This window comes from Anabrus simplex, chromosome 1 (genome assembly GCF_040414725.1).
Source record: "Anabrus simplex isolate iqAnaSimp1 chromosome 1, ASM4041472v1, whole genome shotgun sequence".
Classification (NCBI taxonomy): Eukaryota; Metazoa; Arthropoda; class Insecta; order Orthoptera; family Tettigoniidae; genus Anabrus; species Anabrus simplex.
Window position 1 is genome coordinate 1,607,026,515 of NC_090265.1, and position 18,585 is coordinate 1,607,045,099.

Sequence of the window (18,585 nt, forward strand, 5' to 3'; positions counted from 1 at the left end):
TTATTATTATTATTATTATTATTATTATTATTACGGGGATACCTGTGGAATGCAGAGGTGAAAGAAGGTGCGGGCTGGAATGGGTCTATCCACAATATGAAACTAAACTTAAAATTTTACCTAAGGTTATATTTTAAATAGATAACACGATTTAACAAATTTTCACTAGGTGGAATAACAATGAAAGATCAGGTACAAGGTATAATTTAACAAACAAGAGCACGAAAGCACAATTTTAGGGGTCTTTACAAGTTCTGGGCTTCGAGCCCCAAATTTTACAATCCTTGAGCTACTTGCCCAACTTTAGCAAGGTGCGCATTTGTCCAAAGGGCAGAAAACCCCTTCATTCATGGAGCATTTGCTCCAAAAAACCATATCATGCCTCCTAGAGGCACTTTTACCACATAGAAAAGAGCTGGCCCGCTCTCAATTTTTCACGCCTATTACCAGGCCATACCAGATTTAACACTTAATTGCCCTCAAGGCACAACTTACATCAAATGAAGCGGGGGTATCTCATACCCAACCTACTGGGCCTTAGTAGAAAATAGTTTAAGTAAATGGCCCAAAATACAAAAATGAATGGAGGCGTGTACTTGCACTCCTAAAAGAAGCTTCTCAAAACCTAAGAGGCACTAGGCCGATGAAACAGGAGGTGACTCGTATACTGAATAAATTTAACACATTAAAGTAGAACATCGGTTACAAAAACGTAGTCACCTCAAATCAAAACGAAGGGGAGCTCGAGCGGGTATAGCAATCTCTATCCCCGATTTACAGTTAAAGATATATGAAGTTTTTACATAAACAGGAAGAAATTTACATGTTTTAAGAGATAGATTACATGGTAAAAGTTTCGGATCTTCCCCGCGGGTTAAACTGCTGAGCTAGCAAAAAATAAAGATGTTAAGTGGCCATTACCTTACAGAAAAACTGCTGCCTGAAGAAAGAAGCGCTTCCCGCCTCCTGCTGCACATTCATACACTAAGTTAGATGTTGATGAAGTGGCCAAGAGACAAGAAAAATCAGCAGTTTTTATACCCTCGGGGACGATTCGAGACCTTTCATGAATAATTAAGATACACCCACAGGCGTTTATTGGTCGCAGTACACAGTTACACACAAAATCGAAGAAGAAAGACACGTTTGGTCAAAAATTAATTACATAAATAATTGATTGGCTAACTTCAAAACTGGTGGAAAGAAAAGATTAATATTGCCAACCCACAAATGAAGGAACGAAATTTAGTAAAGGAAAAACTTATGAACCCAAATTTTCTTCAAAAACGTTCCTTCACTTCGCACCAGGGTGCATGATCATAGTTTTTTAGTAAAGATATCTATGAGACAATGTCCAAACTTCTTGATAAATAGTAAACAAAAACACGACGAAATTAACACAGTGACATCTTCAGAGCAAAAGTTTAAGTAGATCCAGTTTTAAGTTCACAGTTTCTCCTGTAGAGGAGTACTTTAAGGCGAAAAATTCAAATGTGCGGCGTAGAGGTGTACCAGCCGGTACAATTATTATTATTATTATTATTATTATTATTATTATTATTATTATTATTATTATTATTGTGTAAAAATTAGAAGATAAACTCCTCTCTGTCCCACGCCACAAATACTGTACTTATTTCATTTATGATTTTTGAAGTTTTAATTTTATTCTGTTAATTAACCGTGTAAGTGTGCAGCCTAAAATTTACACATTTTTGTTTTAAGAAAAGACCGGTTTGTGCGATTATCGCCTATAACGAATGTTAATTGACTGTCCCTTCGGAGACGTCATAACCGGTTTTGACTGCATTTTAAAAACAAATATGAGAAAACATTCGACATTTCTGGAAAATTAATACATAATTTCAAGGAATCTACCTGGTTTACATTTGCGGAGACTATGTACACTCATGTTCATAAAAGACAGAACACCTTGAAAGACCAGAGATAGGAGGTTCATATTCACAGGACATGTTAATTAGTATGTTCTGCGGAAACGATTAGCATTTCAGTCACCTAGGTTCAGCATGTGTCCTGTTGCCTGGTAGGCACTGGGTCCTCCATGTGCACGGATAACTTGTTCCATGCGTGATGGCATCGACCAGTATAAGGCGCGAATGGTGTCCTGGGATATAGCCGTCCATGCTGCATTCACCTGGTTCCACAGTTCATCCTTGGTGGTTGGCATTGGATCACAGTGCCACAACCGTCGTTTCACCATACCCCACACATTTTCGATTGGCGACAAGTCCGGTGATCGGGCGGGCCAATAAGAAGGCACGTGTTCGTACAGCAACATGTGGTCGCCCATTGTCCTGCTGAATAAGGCGTCTGGGATGTCGTGCAGAAAGGGTATGGCTACGGGTCGCAGGATGTCATTCACGTACGTCAAACTGGTCACAGTGCCCTGTGATTTATGGTTGTACCCAATAGCACCCTACACCAAAAGGCCTTGAGATGGCGTTGTATGTCTTGTGCGAATGCAGTCAATGTGTTCCCTCTCCCCCCTGTCTGCGGCGAACCAAAATGAGGCCATCATTTTCAAACAAACAGAACCTGGATTCGTCCAAAAACACTATCTGCTACATTTCTGTCACCATAGACGTTGTTCCATACATCATTACAATCTACCATGTTTATGCGCATTAGTCAAAGGTAGGCGGAGAAGTGGACGACGCACCGGTAAGCCAGACCGTAATAAACAGCGACAGAGTGTCACTTCTGATAGTGTACGATGTGTTACACTGTTCCACTGCTGCACCAGAGCCGAGAGGGCTCAGATCTGTCCTCCATTGCCATTCGGATGAGGTGTCGATTTTCTTGGGGGTGGTCTGGGTGGTGCGACCAGACCAATCTCGTCGTGTTCTACGGCCTTCTGTGAAGTATTCTGTACACACCCGTTGCACTGCCGACACACTTCGTCGTACACGAACAGCAAATTCCAGAATGGATGCATCACGTTCTCTCATGCCAATGCGCCCTCTTTCAAACTCACTCATTTGACGGTACGGTTCTTGCATATGTCTGCGAGGCATCTTGCACGTTTGCTCAAGTCTCACTATTCCATTACCTTCGATTTCTAGCGCCAACAAGAGTAGCAGGTACATGTTACCAGTTGGTTTTGGTGCGCCGAGATATCGATGTGGACTTTGAGCCTGAGGACAACATGGTTCAAATACTAATCATTTCTTCAGAGCATACTAAAGCACATGTCCTGTGAATATGATTTTTCTATATCTAGTTTTTCAAGGAGTTCTGGTTTTTATGAACATGAGTGTATCTACCTAAGGGAAGACTTCCTCCGAGTCTAAAAATTGTGTAGGCTATAAGATTTTACGGCGATATTATTTAATCTCAGCAGATGGCAAGCCAAGACCAAAATAGCCGGAATGATTAGCTCGGATGGTAAAGCGCTGGCCTTCTGATCCAACTTGGCAGGTTCAATCAATCAATCAATCAATCAATCAATCAATGATCTGCATTCAGGGCAGTTGCCCAGGTGACGGATTCCCTATCAAATTTTTACCTAATATTTACATTTATTTATAATTGTTTTCCTAGCTTTTTCTTAAATATTTTCAACGAGCTTGAAAATTTATCGAACAATTCCCTTGATAAATTATTACAATACCTTACTCCTCGTCCTATAAATTAATATTTTCCCCAACATTTTTTCTCCAATTCCAACTGCATCTTCATATTATGATATTTCGTACTTTTAAAAGCTCCACTCATGGTTATTCATCTACTGTGTTTTCCACTCAAAGCCGGCCGGCCGGCGCAGCGCAGTGCGTAGATAGGCGAGCTGGACATCAGACGAGTAGGCTATATGGCAACTCGCTGAGCTTGGGGCCGCGAGAGCACCCGTGTTAATAGCATGTAAATAATAAGCACACATAATAATGTATAATCAAATTAAAATAATTTCTCACCCTGTCACAGAAAATGTTGAAAATGTTCTCCACCTGCATCCACACATTTCTGGCTTCATCTAAGGAAGGAAATTTTCATTCATACGTATTAGTTCTTTTACCGAGATAGCCTCAGGTTCTCTCCTGATATTTTATTTGATTTCATGAGTGTAAAGTTTTGTTCAATGAACCATATTTTTCACTTTCCCCCATAAATATAAATCGCAAACCGTAAGATCTGGGGATCTTGCAGGCTACAATGGTTTCCTAATTACCCTGTTGTCAAAAATTTCCTCAGTTAAACCTAATGACTCATTAGCCGTATGCGCGATTGCCGATTATTACTGGAAATATCCAGACTGGCATTCATTGTCCGTCAATTGTAAAAAAAAAAAAAAAAAAACCGTACGAAAATGTCATTCATATACCTCTGCCCAGTGATTGTGGTTTCAAAAACTATAGGCCGTATTATCCTGTCTGCAGTTACTGCCGCCAACACTGCCATATTCACACTCTAGGGGCCGGTTTAATCAACGTGGATTATACCTTAACCCCGAGTTACACAGCTTTTACTCTGAGTTTGACTATTCATTCCGTTTCATCAAGGAGGGTTATTTTTAACTCTAGGTTAAGACCGGAGTAAAGGTAACCCGTCCATTCACCTGGGTTAAACTGTTTATTCGAGATTAAAAGCAAAATGGCCGCCGTAAATCATGCGTTTGATGCAGACTTTGCTTTATTTAGATTTGTTAAACGGTGTTCCTAACAGAAATAGGCCTATAATTAGAAGAAAAGACTTTGAAAATCTATATGAGGAACAATTTCTGAAGAGATAGACTGTCAAAAACCGTCGGGAGTAAATTCGTCGATGAAGTTCGTGAGAGATTAGAATACACAGCTGATCGAAACAATCTTGGGCTTGGGAACTAAACTAGAAACTACGTTGACCGTAATAGTAGCAACAGCGGTATTACACAATATTTCTGTTGAGACCCGAGATGAACTTCCCCCACAGGACTTGACTCTGCATCAGTATCTCACAGGAAGGAGAAGGAACAGGAATGTTAGAATTGAGAATGACATCTTTCATCACCTTGATAACGACAGCACTGCAGTGGCATATAGGAATGCAGTTGCACAACACCACTTCAATAGTACAACACTTATGAACATTATACTGTGTATTACGTAGTGGTTATACAGAAATGCACTTTGAAATTAAACTGTGTATTTACTTTCGTGTGTGTTATTGCTGTGAAGGTGTGACAACTTTCAAAAAACAACTCTTGGCACAGAAAAGCTAAAATTTTTATAGAACTGTTTTATTCGTTTCGTAGATCGCACTGTAACGTGGGCAATATTATTAAATTCCCCTGTTATTCTTTCCCATGTATCCTCCTTTTCTTTTAACTTTATACCGTCAATCTTCTTGCATTCTATAATGCTTCGGTACTCGGTGGCTAATTCAATAAGCAATGCTTTTTCTAAAGCAGAAAAATTCGTGCCACTATTTCTCTTCTGCACTTCTTCCATTTTTCGATCACGATCACGAAAGAATAATATCTACCACGGACCTGAGGAAGAAAACGAAATACCGCGCAAGAAATGAACAAAAGAACCACGCAAGAAGTGTGTTCATGATCTCTGATTTTTAGTCACTGCCTCCTTGATTAGTAGGGCAGCTGTTTCCTGCGAGTGTTAATGCGGTGTTAGTTAACAGCTTGGTGAAACGCGTGGCTCGTAAGAATGAGTTAAAATATTAACCCTAAGTTAACAAACCCAGGGTTAGAGTAAACCGTGCCTATATGAACTAAAAATATAACTAGACAAGTTGAGGCTATCTCAGTAGACGAACTAATGCGTATGAATGGAACTTTTCTTAGATGAAGCCAGAAATGTGTAGATGCAGGTGGAGGACATTTTCAACATTTTCTGTGACATGGTGAGAAATTATTTTACTTTGATTATGCGTTATTATGTGGGCTTGTTATTTACATGCGATTCATACGGGCGCTCTCCCGGCCCCAAGCTCATCGAGTTGCCATGTGCTCGTCTGACGTTCAGCTCGCCCATCTACCCGCTGCGCTGCGCCGACCGACTGGTCGGCCCCACTTTGAGTGAAAGACCCTGTACTTATGTCATTCCACGCCAACTCACCACTGACAGCTAGAAATATATCATACAGTCGAGCATCTCGTCTCCTTACTCCCAAGTCTTCGCAGTCCAAAGTTTGAAACATTTTAATAACACTACTCCTTTGTCGGAAATCACTCAGAACAAATCGTGCTGCTTCCTTTGTGAGGATTCCATACAATGGAGCCATACTCTAACTGCGGTCTTACCAGAGACTACACGTCCTCTCCTTTACATCCTTACTACAACCCTTAAATGCTCTCATAACCATCTGAAGAGATCTGTAGCCTTTCTTAACTACCTCATTAATATGGTTACCCCGGTGATCATTTCTTATGTTAACACCTAGGTACTTATATTGTTCCACATGAGGTACTATAACACCTCTTCTTCTCCTTCTTATTTTCCTACCGCCTTTTCCCACACCTGTGGGGTCGCGGGTGCGAACTGCGTCGTACATGTGGATTTGGCCCTGTTTTACGGCCGGATGCCCTTCCTGACACCAACCCTATATGTAGGGATGTAATCACTATTGCGTGGTTCTCTGGTGGTTGGTAGTGTGGTCTGTCGATTCATTCGATTCGATTAAAATCCCCGACCCGGCCGGGAATCGAACCCGGGACCCTCTGAACCGAAGGCCAGTACGCTGACCATTCAGCCAACGAGTCAGACATGAGGTACTGTCACCCCATCAACACAATAATTGAAACTGGGAAGGCTTTTCCGCTTGCTGAAACTTATAACTTGACTTTTCATGCTCAAGGTGCTTAAATACGTCAGCCTCCTGCCGGTAGATTTAGTGGCGCGTAAAAAAATTCCTGTGAGATGCAATTCCGCACCTCGGCGTCTCTGAAAACCACAAAAGTAGTTAATGGGACGTAAAGGAATACATTATGAGACCGAAGTATCCTCAGTCCCAGCTTTCGAACACCAGTACGCATACGACGATGTTGCTCTAACCAATTCAAAAAAAGACTTACAAACTATTCTGAAGCATTTGACGAAGTATTTACAAGTTGACTTATGACTTAATATATTCCTATAATCAAAATGTCGCAAAGTTTGGGCTGGGAAGACTGGGGAGAAATGAGACGAACTGCTCGACTAAGCGGTATGTTCCGCGCTGTGTGTGGAGAGATGGCGTGGAATTACATTATTAGACGGCTAAGATTGAGTACGAACTATCACAATATGGAGATAAAGTTGTAATTCAAGAGGACAGATTAGAGCAAATATTCGGTTATAGGAAGAGAACAAAGGGATTAGAATAATTTACCATGGGAGTTGTTCGATAAATGTCCAAGTTCTCTGAAATTATGTAGGACTAAGCAAACAACTGATAGGGAGTCTGCCACCTGGACTACTGCCCTAAATGCAGATCAGTGGTGATTGATTGATTGATTGATTGATTGATTGATTGATTGATTGATTGATTGATTGATTGATTGATTGATTGATTGATTGATTGATTGATTGATTGATTGATTGATTGATTGATTGATTGATTGATTGATTGATTGATTGATTGATTGATTGATTGATTGATTGATTGATTGATTGATTGATTGATTGATTGATTGATTGATTGATTGATTGATTGATTGATTGATTGATTGATTGATTGATTGATTGATTGATTGATTGATTGATTGATTGATTGATTGATTGAGAACAGACGCAGTGCGCAACGAGAGGCAGCATCCGAACCCAACAGGACGTTTGCGACGCCAAGGGACTTTTAATTTTTATACCTTTCATGGCCTTTCTGTTTCTTTGCTATATCATCATTTATTCTGCGAGATGTTGACACTGTTTTCATTTTCCTTCTCTTTGTGTTACGAATGGCTGTCTCGTTGTATTCCTGCTTAACATAATGACCATCACCACATCTTGCTCTTCTTGTTAAGTAAATTGGACGGAAATAAAAGTCGTTTAATCCGAAAGTGTATCCAGTTCTCAGTGGAAATCCGTGTAAAATAATCTCAAAGGCGTCTGTGGCAGAAAATATAACTCTGACGGTAAAATTGCCACATCGAATGTTCAGGAAGTAACACCTTGCTACGGTGGTGGTTTGAAAACATTAAACATTCGATGGTGGTAATCTCACTTTAAGAATGCTATAAATTAATACCCTCAAATGTCTCTAGTGACACATGCCTGTAGTACAAGCCTAGGCTCGGTAATGTGGTGGAGTGGCCAGGAAATGCATTGTCTTGGCAAGACAACGAATGTGGTTCGTGCGACAATGAATTCTGAGCGACATTGTGACCCCACTTTATTTTCTCCAGCATGAGAGAGTAGGGAGGAAGTTGGATGTCGCAAGGCGCCGAGCCAGACGCCTAGCTGCGTACAACTCATAAATTTTATCGGCAAGCCATTGTGCGGTGTTTGTGGATTACATCTTGAACCACCAATGGTCTTCAATTTATGCTCTTTTACCCTCTATTCATTACTTTCCCTTATTCTTCATCGTCTGCAGTCATTTTCAAGGTACTTCTTCATTTGCTGAGCTTCATTCTGCCTCTTATTAATGTTCCTCGTCCTTTGCTGCTCTTACTGTTGTGTTCTGAAGGAACATCCCCCTCTCCTGTAATTTCTCCCTCGCTGGTAAGCTCCAATTTAAATATTTCTTCCCTTTATTTCTTACCTTTCCCATTATTTGTGAAATCTCGTTTTCTATTTGTATCCAGGAGAGTGTGGTTGGTTTACATTGGAGCACTCGCTACCGAATATTAAGACCATGCGTTAAATAAAATGGTCTAACCTCCGGCTATATCTGCAATCCGCTAAACGTTTCTGTGATGCATTATTGTATGCTACTAACTATGAGCGATTCGGCTGAGTTTGTTTTAGTTTGGTCTTCCATATCGGTTTCAAATCTGTCCCTTCATGCAAAGACTTTGTTTGCTGTAGAATCGTACCAACAACAACAACAACAACAACAACAACATGATCATAGTTCGTTTCCTTTCTATATCTTGATCCTTCCCGCTTAATAAAATTGTATTCTCTAAATCCCTACAAACCAACTGGATAAGCCGTATGTCTCTAAGAATCTGTCCTCAATCCATCTGTTCTTCTGGACACATTTTACCAAAATCGTTCTCTTCTTACTAACTTTATTCAGTATCTCGTAATTTGTGATTCTAAGTACCCATTTAATTCTCAGTTACCTTGAGTAACTCCATAATAACCATCGCAGAAACACATAATAGTGATTACATTCCTGTATATACTGTTGGTGTCAGGAAGGGCATTCGAGAATAAAACTAGGCCAAATCTACAGAGTGTACTGACCCCAAAAATACTGAGAAAATTCAAGAAGCAGAAGTTGAACTGGTATTGAAGCGAGTGTCATTGACTGCACAGCGGTAAACTGAAGAACTCTTTGGTCACATGTAACCTTCCGTGGTTGGATAACCAGGAGCCGATTTCCACCAATCGCTCACCTTTCCACAATATGGGTTTCCCAATACTATTTACGTATAATTTCAGCTGTTCCTTGGCGGTCTAGTCACCTGTTTCCTTGTTTAATTTTTGTGTTTTCCATGTAACCGTGCTTGGGACAATATGTGATTTCTGATTCATGCATGACGAAATGTTGATAATTTGAAGCATAATTTGCGACAACTGTGCGTAAATGTGGCACAGAGTGACATCCTGTTTTGCGTCGAATAGCATGTTTTACTCTATCAGCGTCGAGTAGAATGAAATATACAACCTGCGACAATGACGTTCGGTGAACAGTCCTGTACTATCAACATAGATGAATTGCACGACAGTGACCTTACTGTCCTTCGAAATAGTCCCCTCCCATAACTATGCACTGCTAAGATCGGCGATACATGTCCTGGAAACTTTGCAAGAAGGCTTCTTATGGGATGGTGTTTAAAAGCCTCGTCACGTTTCGTTGGATGTCAGGAATATCGTCAAATCTCTTTCCTTTCAAAGCGAGTTTGAGTCGTGGGAATAGGAAGAAGTCTGGAGGATTGAGATCTGGCGTGTAGGGGGGGGGGGGTGTCCAAGTTGCACAACCCCCTTTTTTCATGAACTGTGACTATATTGGCTGTATGTGGGCGATTCACGGTTAATCTGCAGTTCATCCGCTATCATGCGCACAGTTAATCGCCGATCTTCCTGATTAATGCCCTCACCTTCTCAATGTTTTCGTCACTGGCGGTGGTCGCCGGTCTTCTGCTACGGGGGTTGTCAGAAACAATTTCCCGGCTTCCTCTAAAACGGGCGAACCATTCGTACACACACTTCAAGGACAGTGCTTGATCTTCATAAACACATACCAGCATCGCATGCATTTCTTTCGGTGTCTTGCCAAGCTTAAAACAAAACTGTACATTGATCTTTTGGTCGTTCATCTTCCTGTTCGCAGTTCAGAACCAACGCACCTAAACACGCACTGTGTCAAACAGGTCTTACACGGCACACACGCGTTGCTCAACTGAACAACGTTGGGAGCAGGTGGTCAAACCTGCTGCTACGCAGGTGCTGTGTTGTGTGTCGCCAGTGTCGCCGGATCGACCGTTCTGACTTCATTCACCGAACTTTATTGTCACAGGTTGTAATACTTCCATCCCCTAGTTCTAGATCGTCTGAAAGTTTGGAGAGAGCAGTCATTTATTGCAATGCATTTCTTTTACCCCATGACACTACAGCCCTGAAGGGCTTTCGCCTACCAAGTGACCGATGCTCAGCCCGAATGCCTGAAGACAGTTATTTCTCACCGTCAGAAAGCTCCTCAATTCTAATCACGTAGGCAAAGTGGACCTCGAACCATCCCTCATATCCAGGTTAAAAAAAACCTGACCTGGTCGTGAATCGAACCCGGGGCCTCCGGGAAAGAGGTAGGCACGCTAACCCTACACCACGCTGTCGGCATGCATTTCTCTGATACATGTATTAAATTATCCTTGTTATAACTTCTGGTCCGTTACTACATTAAATATTATACTTAAAACTAATAGCAACTATATCCATTTCTTTTCTTTAGTGCTTATTTTATAATTCCTTATTTCCTTTATCATGTGGACAAACTATTGTCTTGATGCAATGGGGAAATTAGTGTCGCCTCTTTCTTGTATCTATTCTACTGCACTAATTCATTTTTGCCTGAGCGGATCTGATGACAGAGTGCTGGCTTTGCATGTTAAAATTCACGGGTCTTATCCTGGCACAGACTGGTGATATTTGAAGATCACGAAATACAACAGCCTCCATTCGCCAAATTTACCGGCACGTAAAAGAACTCCTGCGAGAAAGAAGTTTTCAAATCTTACCGTCCCTTAAACCCGCAAAAATAGTCAGCAAGACATAGGTAAAATTAATAAAATTATGTCCGGTTCCAGGGTTGAGTGGTCAGCGTCTTGGCGTTCAGGGTTCGGGGCTTTGGATTCGATTCGATTCGCAGCCAAGGTAGATAGATTTGAATTTTAAAGATTTAATTCCCTTGGCCAGGGGAATGGGTGTTTATACTAGCCTTAACATTCCTGCAACTCATAAAGCACACGCAACACTTTCGTCCATTACACAATCACATAGTTTCCTGTTCATAGTAGACGCCATCCAACCTCGCGAGATGGATCTGCCTTCCGAGGTATGTACGTGGCTTATTTTCAAACAATTGATTTTTTCCATGTATTATTATTCTTTGGAGTTTTCTCTTTCAGTATATATATATAGAGTTTACATATATTAGCAAGCCTATTTTGTCCTAAATGTTGCTTTTTAAAATGTCTGCACTAACTAGCCACGCCCCTTTACATGTCAAACATTTGAAAACGTAATAACGTTTCCACCAGTAAAGTTATCGGAAAGCGTTAAGTTGTATGTTATCGATTGGCTGCCCTATGTAAGAATTTATTGCTCTTAGACCTGCCAGCTGCAACGCGCTAGGTTGTAAACAGAAGCTAGTAGCGTGCATGAAATTCTCAATTTGTAAACATCTCGTCGTTATTCAGATCCACTTAGCGCGTGTGTGAATGTTGGTCTGTAATAATGCCGAGTAAGAAAGCATTTGGTACCGGTAGACTTGAGTTGTATCGTAATCGATTTGCAAAGAAACAAAACAATGAACCAGGTAAGGTTTCTTCACCTCACGTGGTACCAGATGGGGTGAGGACACCTACAAGTGCATCAAAGATAAAGCTTCGCTACTTAGAAGAGATTTGTGAAAGTGTTTATGTAGGCCTAAATCATATTGTATCTGGTTATGTAATATTTGAGTTGAGTGCTCTTTCTAAACTCCTAAATAAGAATGTAGTCTGTAAATCGTGAAAGAGTGGTGGGTGTTTACAAGTTACAGAAAATATCCAGGGAAGAAAAGGTTTAGATTCAAAGCGTAACATTGCATGCTCCTCATTTTCAGGAAGAATATTATACAGCTGGAGTTACGGAGAAACGTATGTATAACGCAAATATAAGACTAACATATTCCATGGGTTGCATTGGAAAGGGATTCAGGGCTACATAAACTTTCTGTGCTGTCATAAATTTGCCTCCTCCTCCTAGATTTGACAGATATAACAAGGTACGGGGGTTATCTCTTTTCACCCTTCGATCGATCGCGGTTTTAATTTCACGACCGATCGGAATTTGAAAAAAATAGTCCTCGTACTTGATAGTCTAACAATTGTAGGGAATATGAGTATGAAACATGCTGTGCAGGAAGCAGTTGAACTGAATGATGGGGATAGAAACATTGCTACAGCCTTTGATGGGAGTTGTCAATAAAAGGGGCATACATCCCTAAATGGGGGGTTTTCAATGAAACATCTCTCAATAATGGAAAAATCATTGATGTGGAGTGTCTGACAAAATATTGCCAAGGTTGCCAGTCGGATAATGAATATGCCATTAATTTTAAAGGCTACAGTGGGGGAATGGAGTCATAGGGTGTCTTGAGTACTTTTAGAAGGTCAGTGGGAAATTATGGTATTCAGTACACAAAATAACGCGCGGATGGTGAGTCCAGGGGTTCCCAGAATGTTGCGAACGGTAAACCATATGGAGAAAATGTGCCAATAGTCAAGCTGAAATGCGTAGGGCATGTTCATAAGAGATTAGGTAGTCGTTTACGTAAGCTTCTAAAAGATCTGAAGAGTGTAAAACTGTCGGATAGAAAATCGATTACTGGACGAGGCCGTCTCACTGATACAGAAGTATACTTATTACAGCCGTGCTATGGCTTATCTATAAGGAGAAACCATGGTAATTTGGAAGCTATGATAAAATCTGTATGGGCATCAACTAAGACCACCCACAACATGTGTTATGTTCTCCAGGTCCATACTCCTGGTGTGGGTGCCAGAAAGCAAAGATTATTCTCGTAAACATCTTAGTGACAAAAAACTCTTGTAAAAATGTTTACATGGACGAACAAAGAACCCTAATGAAAGTTTCCATCATTGTATTTGGGAACGCGTGCCAAAAAGCGTATTTGTAGGTCTTCCTACTCTAAAAATGGGTGTATTGGGTGCAGTTATCTGCTTGAATGTAGGTGCTGCATCCACATGTAAGGTACTGGAATCTTTAGGAATGTCTCCAGGGGATAGTATGTGTTGTATACAAGGAACTTGGTATACAAGGCGCAACATAACATTTTATTGCTTCAACACATTTATACAATATGTACATGAAATAGAACGAAACTTTTCTTGAAGCTTGTTGAGTTGCACACGTTTAATGTTAATATAAGGTAGTATGCTAAGGGCCTGAGTATTATTTACGTAGATACAAATGGAGATTCCTATATACATTCAATCTTGTCTTGATGAGACAGGCTGTTCAAATGAAAGAATGTTCTTGATAGTCGAAAACTCTCGCCATGTATAATAACAAGTGGAACTTGTAGAGAGAGTTCGTATTAGCAGAATGCTAACAGGAGGCGTATAACTTGCAAGGAACTTGCGTCTAATGTTCATATATATCAAAATGCTATGATTGGAGTCGGAGCACTGTAGGGGACATGAGTGAGTAGCAGAATGCTTGGATGGTTGCTCGACGTGGCTACGGGATGCAGGATGAATGAGGCAATGTCCAGAGGTGAAACCTCACGGCCAGAAATAAGGTCCACCTATTCAGAACACATTTTTAAGAGGGTGCCTCCGTGTCTGACTTGCGGTGTAGTCTGGTCGTTGGACACTGTAGGAGTCCTGGAGAGGCGAGAAACGTCGCTCCTTTTATAGCGCTGGCTGACGTCACGTGGCGATCACGTCAGCGCACTGCAGTCTGCCTCGTGGTCTCTGGAAACATCCTAGTGTCGGGTGGGCTGCGGAGGTTGTAGGCGCGGAGGACACACACAACAGTATGGCCTCAGCATTACCTGCAATTATTGATCGTTGTAGGGTAATTGATGCTGAGAGGGCTGTACTTGAAAGCTTTAAAAAGCCAGAACCAAGAGGAGGAATAGAAAAAGACAGCAGGATGATGAGTGTGTCTTCAATCATGAGTAATATTGAGCTGGAATGCACTGAAACTGTACAGGTTGGTCACAAACTTAATTTTTTATTTTGAATGGCTCTCCTGTAAAATTGTACTGTTTTAGAACATTTATGTTAGTATCTCAGTGACCTTTAATGATAGACTACTGAAGTTTGGCACACAGTTTTAGTATGCAATTATCTGAAAAATACTGTAGACTAAAATTATGAACGTAGCTCTTTATTTATGAAGAACTAGTTGATGTAGCCGTGCTTCGTTAAGGATATCTCAGACGGACTGTCTTTGTGGTTTTCACAACTGAAGTCAACATAGGTCATTAGAGTGACATCAGTAGGAATGTCGCGATTAAAAGCAATGTTATCATGTAAAATACTCCATCAAATGAAAAACCGCACATTTATTTCATTTTTAACGAACAGTACTATGCTGCCATTCTAACAAAGTTGGAATGATCAGGCTGCAGACAGCAGCGAACACTCCTCTGCCATTATTCCGTTAAATGTGCACACTGCTCATTCCAATCAGTGCCTCAGAATAGGGATTGAATAGCTGCGATGCTATGATGAACCAGTGTATTACGTACCAGTAGTATCAGACAATTTATGAACCAGAGGGATGGCATTCTAAAGAAGAGAGATATCTAACTCCCTAGTTACTTCCCGCCAATATTCAGGCAGATTGTTTTAATTTGTACGCAGGAGTAATCCCATCTATCTGAGATGAGCGGCAGCAAAAGACACAAAGCACATCACAGCAAACAATGGTCAATATAATGTCATTGTTGATCAGTTTTATGAGCTTGCAGGCCTTCACATTTAGTTTTCATCCGACTCTGTGGTATTGGGGCATCTTATGTAAAGTGAGTCCTCCTTTCTTTCATGACTCCGTCTTGTCTTATTATGCAAGCTATCGTTCCGTCATGATTTTTTTTCTGATTTTTATAATCATCTTCACAATTTCTCTTGTCTATATGGAACGATGGCCATGCGTTTTCGCACATTAAGACAACCATGACAAAATCCATCGTCAGTTAACACGATTGAACAACATTTCCATGAAAGCAATGCTCGGCCTTGATATGGACTAAGCAACAAAAATCTAAATTCCTCTAAATTCATGAATTATCTTATCATAGTTGCCCTTATGGGCAGGGCCGGTAATATAACACCCACGATACACCTGCCTGTTGTATGAGGCGACTAAATGTGGCCCCACAGGCCCTGAACTTGGGAGGGTGGATTGGCAAATACGGGACTCTTAGCTGAGTCTCGGCATTCCTTCTACTTACTCGTGCCAGGCTCCTCATTTTCATCTATCCTATCCGACCTCCCTTGATCAACTCTTGTCCTTTTTTGACCCCGACAGTATTATGTATGGAGGCCAATTCACGCCCTTCGTGGCCCTTCACTTTCTTAGGCCGATATACTCATTCTTCGAAGCGTCGGACCTATTCCATTTTTCTCTCTGATTAGTGTTACATAGAGGATGTTAGTTGTACTTCCTCTTAAAACAACAATCACCATCACCACCCTTCCTATCATGGTCGGTACGGTAAAACTGAACAAGACATAAATGATCGGACTATGTATTTTTTATGTTGTACTTTTCGATAGTACCAGCAACATATGTAATTTAAATTTAAATTTTAGGCATCTTCCGTTAAACTACGTTTCAACCAGCGTGAATAAAATAATTCATACCGTGGACTGTAGTTCCTTATACCACGACTTTACGTACCGATTTCCATTAAATTATGTTGACCTATTTTCTCCTGACTCGGCACTGATGGAGACTTGGCAACAAACATCTAAATTTATGAATATCTTTATAATCATACCCGGCACGGTAGAAATGTATAAGACATACATGATTGGAAATTTAATTCTATATAACTTTAGTTAGACTTATTCCGCGACTTTACATGCCGATTTTTCATTAAATTCTCTTAGCTGTTTTCTCGTGATGCGCATACATACATACATACATACATACACACATACATACATACATACATGCATACATACATACATACATACATACGACAGACATTAGGGAAACTTAAACAGTGCATTTCCTTGTTAGTGTGGACACGACCGATGCAGAAATACCGTCATTTTTAAATTCTGAGCAATGTACAGACAAAACTCTTACTTTATACAGTCTATATTGTATGTTCAGTACTCAGCCCAAAGGCTCGTTAGATTCTCAGCAGCTCCGCCATCAGCCGTCATCTGGCCTAGGCATCACTGAAGGGGCGTACTAGGGAAATGAGGAGTGAGGTAGTCTCCCGTTGCTTTCCTCATTTATATATTGAGCCCATAATACTACCTGGCTGAAATTTCAACTACATGATGAAGTGCACCGATATTTTTATAGCAAGCTCATCTCGCGTTCCGTGGCGTGACAACTCACAGCAGGAAGCGGCCCACCAAACAGCGAGTAAGGTCGGAACTTTCGGAAGACCTCGGGTAATTAATGATTATTCTGGATAATAACCCTCATTCCAAGAGATTTTGGCACTGTCATTAACAAAGAAATGAGTAATTAATAATTTTGGGAAATGTTTAATGAAGCTAAAGTCCACAGGATGGAAAGAAGAAATCGGTCCAGTGGTCATCAATTGGAATGATTGCAACACAGTAGATAACGCCAAGCAGAGCGTCGCTTCTGCATCCATAAATACCCCCTCCTGAGGCAAGAGTCAGACATAATTTAATTGTCTGAGAGTGTGAATCTGCGTCAGGCGATACTAAGAAGGCTTAAAGTGGGCGAAATAGACTTGTAGAATCTTTACAGCCAGTTGGCTTGAGGGAGGAATATATTACCAAGTGGTAAACGGTGAACGGAGACAAATGAGATATTGAAACATTGTATTCAAGATATCCATCCCGGACGGGGAAGATAATCATAACTTCTGCATAGCGAGACAGCAGATTCATAGATAGCTCTTGTGAATTACTGCAGACGATGTTATTTTTGGTAATCGGTAAGGGAGGTCTGCTGTAGTCCAGCGGAGATAAGCTTGTCTCTCACAGTCCGTCACACCAGTGAAACATCTGGAAAATAAGGAGTTGGAAAATTCCGCAAACTGTATTAGTTAAGTTCTCGACACGAAGCGGAGTGGTTTAACTGTTGTATAAGTATACAGAATAAAATTTATTGTAAAGTGTTTTATATATTTAAAAGAATTAATGTGTGTTGCTTCAAGCCGAATGCAGAACCAGTGTATTTATAAGGTAGTGTTTAAGGGAGGAATGTGTCCTGTAATTATGAGAGGCTATGTCCAAGATGGCTGCCATAAAATAAAGCCGAGATAACGCCATGTCAAGGACGAAATTACAGGTCTGTCTAATTTAAATATCATCGTTTGTAGTTGGAAATGTAAATGCTCGTCCTTTTAAATTAATTAATGAATGAATTAATTAATTAATTTATTAATTTATTTATTGCACATAATTTTTGTAATGGTAATATAGTAAGTGAGATTGAATCAAGGTGTAGTAAAGCTAATGCAGTGAGCTCGCAGTTGCGATCAGCAGTATTCTGTAAGAAGGAAGTCAGCTCCCAGACGAAACTATCTTTACATCGGTCTATTTTCAGACCAACTTTGCTTTACGGGAGCGAAAGCTGGGTGGACTCAGGATATCTTATTCACAAGTTAGAAGTAACAGACATGAAAGTAGCAAGAATTATTGTTGGTACAAACAGGTAGGAACAATGGCAGGAGGGTACTCGGAATGAGCTGTTAAAGGCTAATTTAGGAATGAACTCGATGGATGAAGCTGTACGCATAAACCGGCTTCGGTGGTGGGGTCATGTGAGACGAATGGAGGAGGATAGGTTACCTAGGAGAATAATGGACTCTGTTATTGAGGGTAAGAGAAGTAGAGGGAGACCAAGACGACGATGGTTAGACTCGGTTTCTAACGATTTAAATATAAGAGGTATAGAACTAAATGAGGCCGTAACACTAGTTGCAAATCGAGGATTGTGGCGACGTTTAGTAAATTCTCAGAGGGTTGCAGACTGAACGCTGAAAGGCATAACAGTCTATAATGATAATGTATGTATGTATGTATGTATGTAT

The 18,585-nt window shown here is 40.6% G+C and overlaps 1 protein-coding gene across 1 annotated transcript in view; it reads left to right on the forward strand.

Annotated features, from left to right (window-relative positions):
• Positions 1 to 7,094: 7,094 nt before the first annotated feature.
• The window catches only part of LOC136863054 (thrombospondin-2), an 87,206-nt gene continuing 75,715 nt past the window's right edge, over positions 7,095 to 18,585 (forward strand). Inside the window, exon 1 of the mRNA XM_068226347.1 lies at positions 7,095 to 7,155. Coding sequence (XP_068082448.1) covers positions 7,095 to 7,155 — 61 coding nt within the window. The remainder of the gene's footprint in view (positions 7,156 to 18,585) is intronic.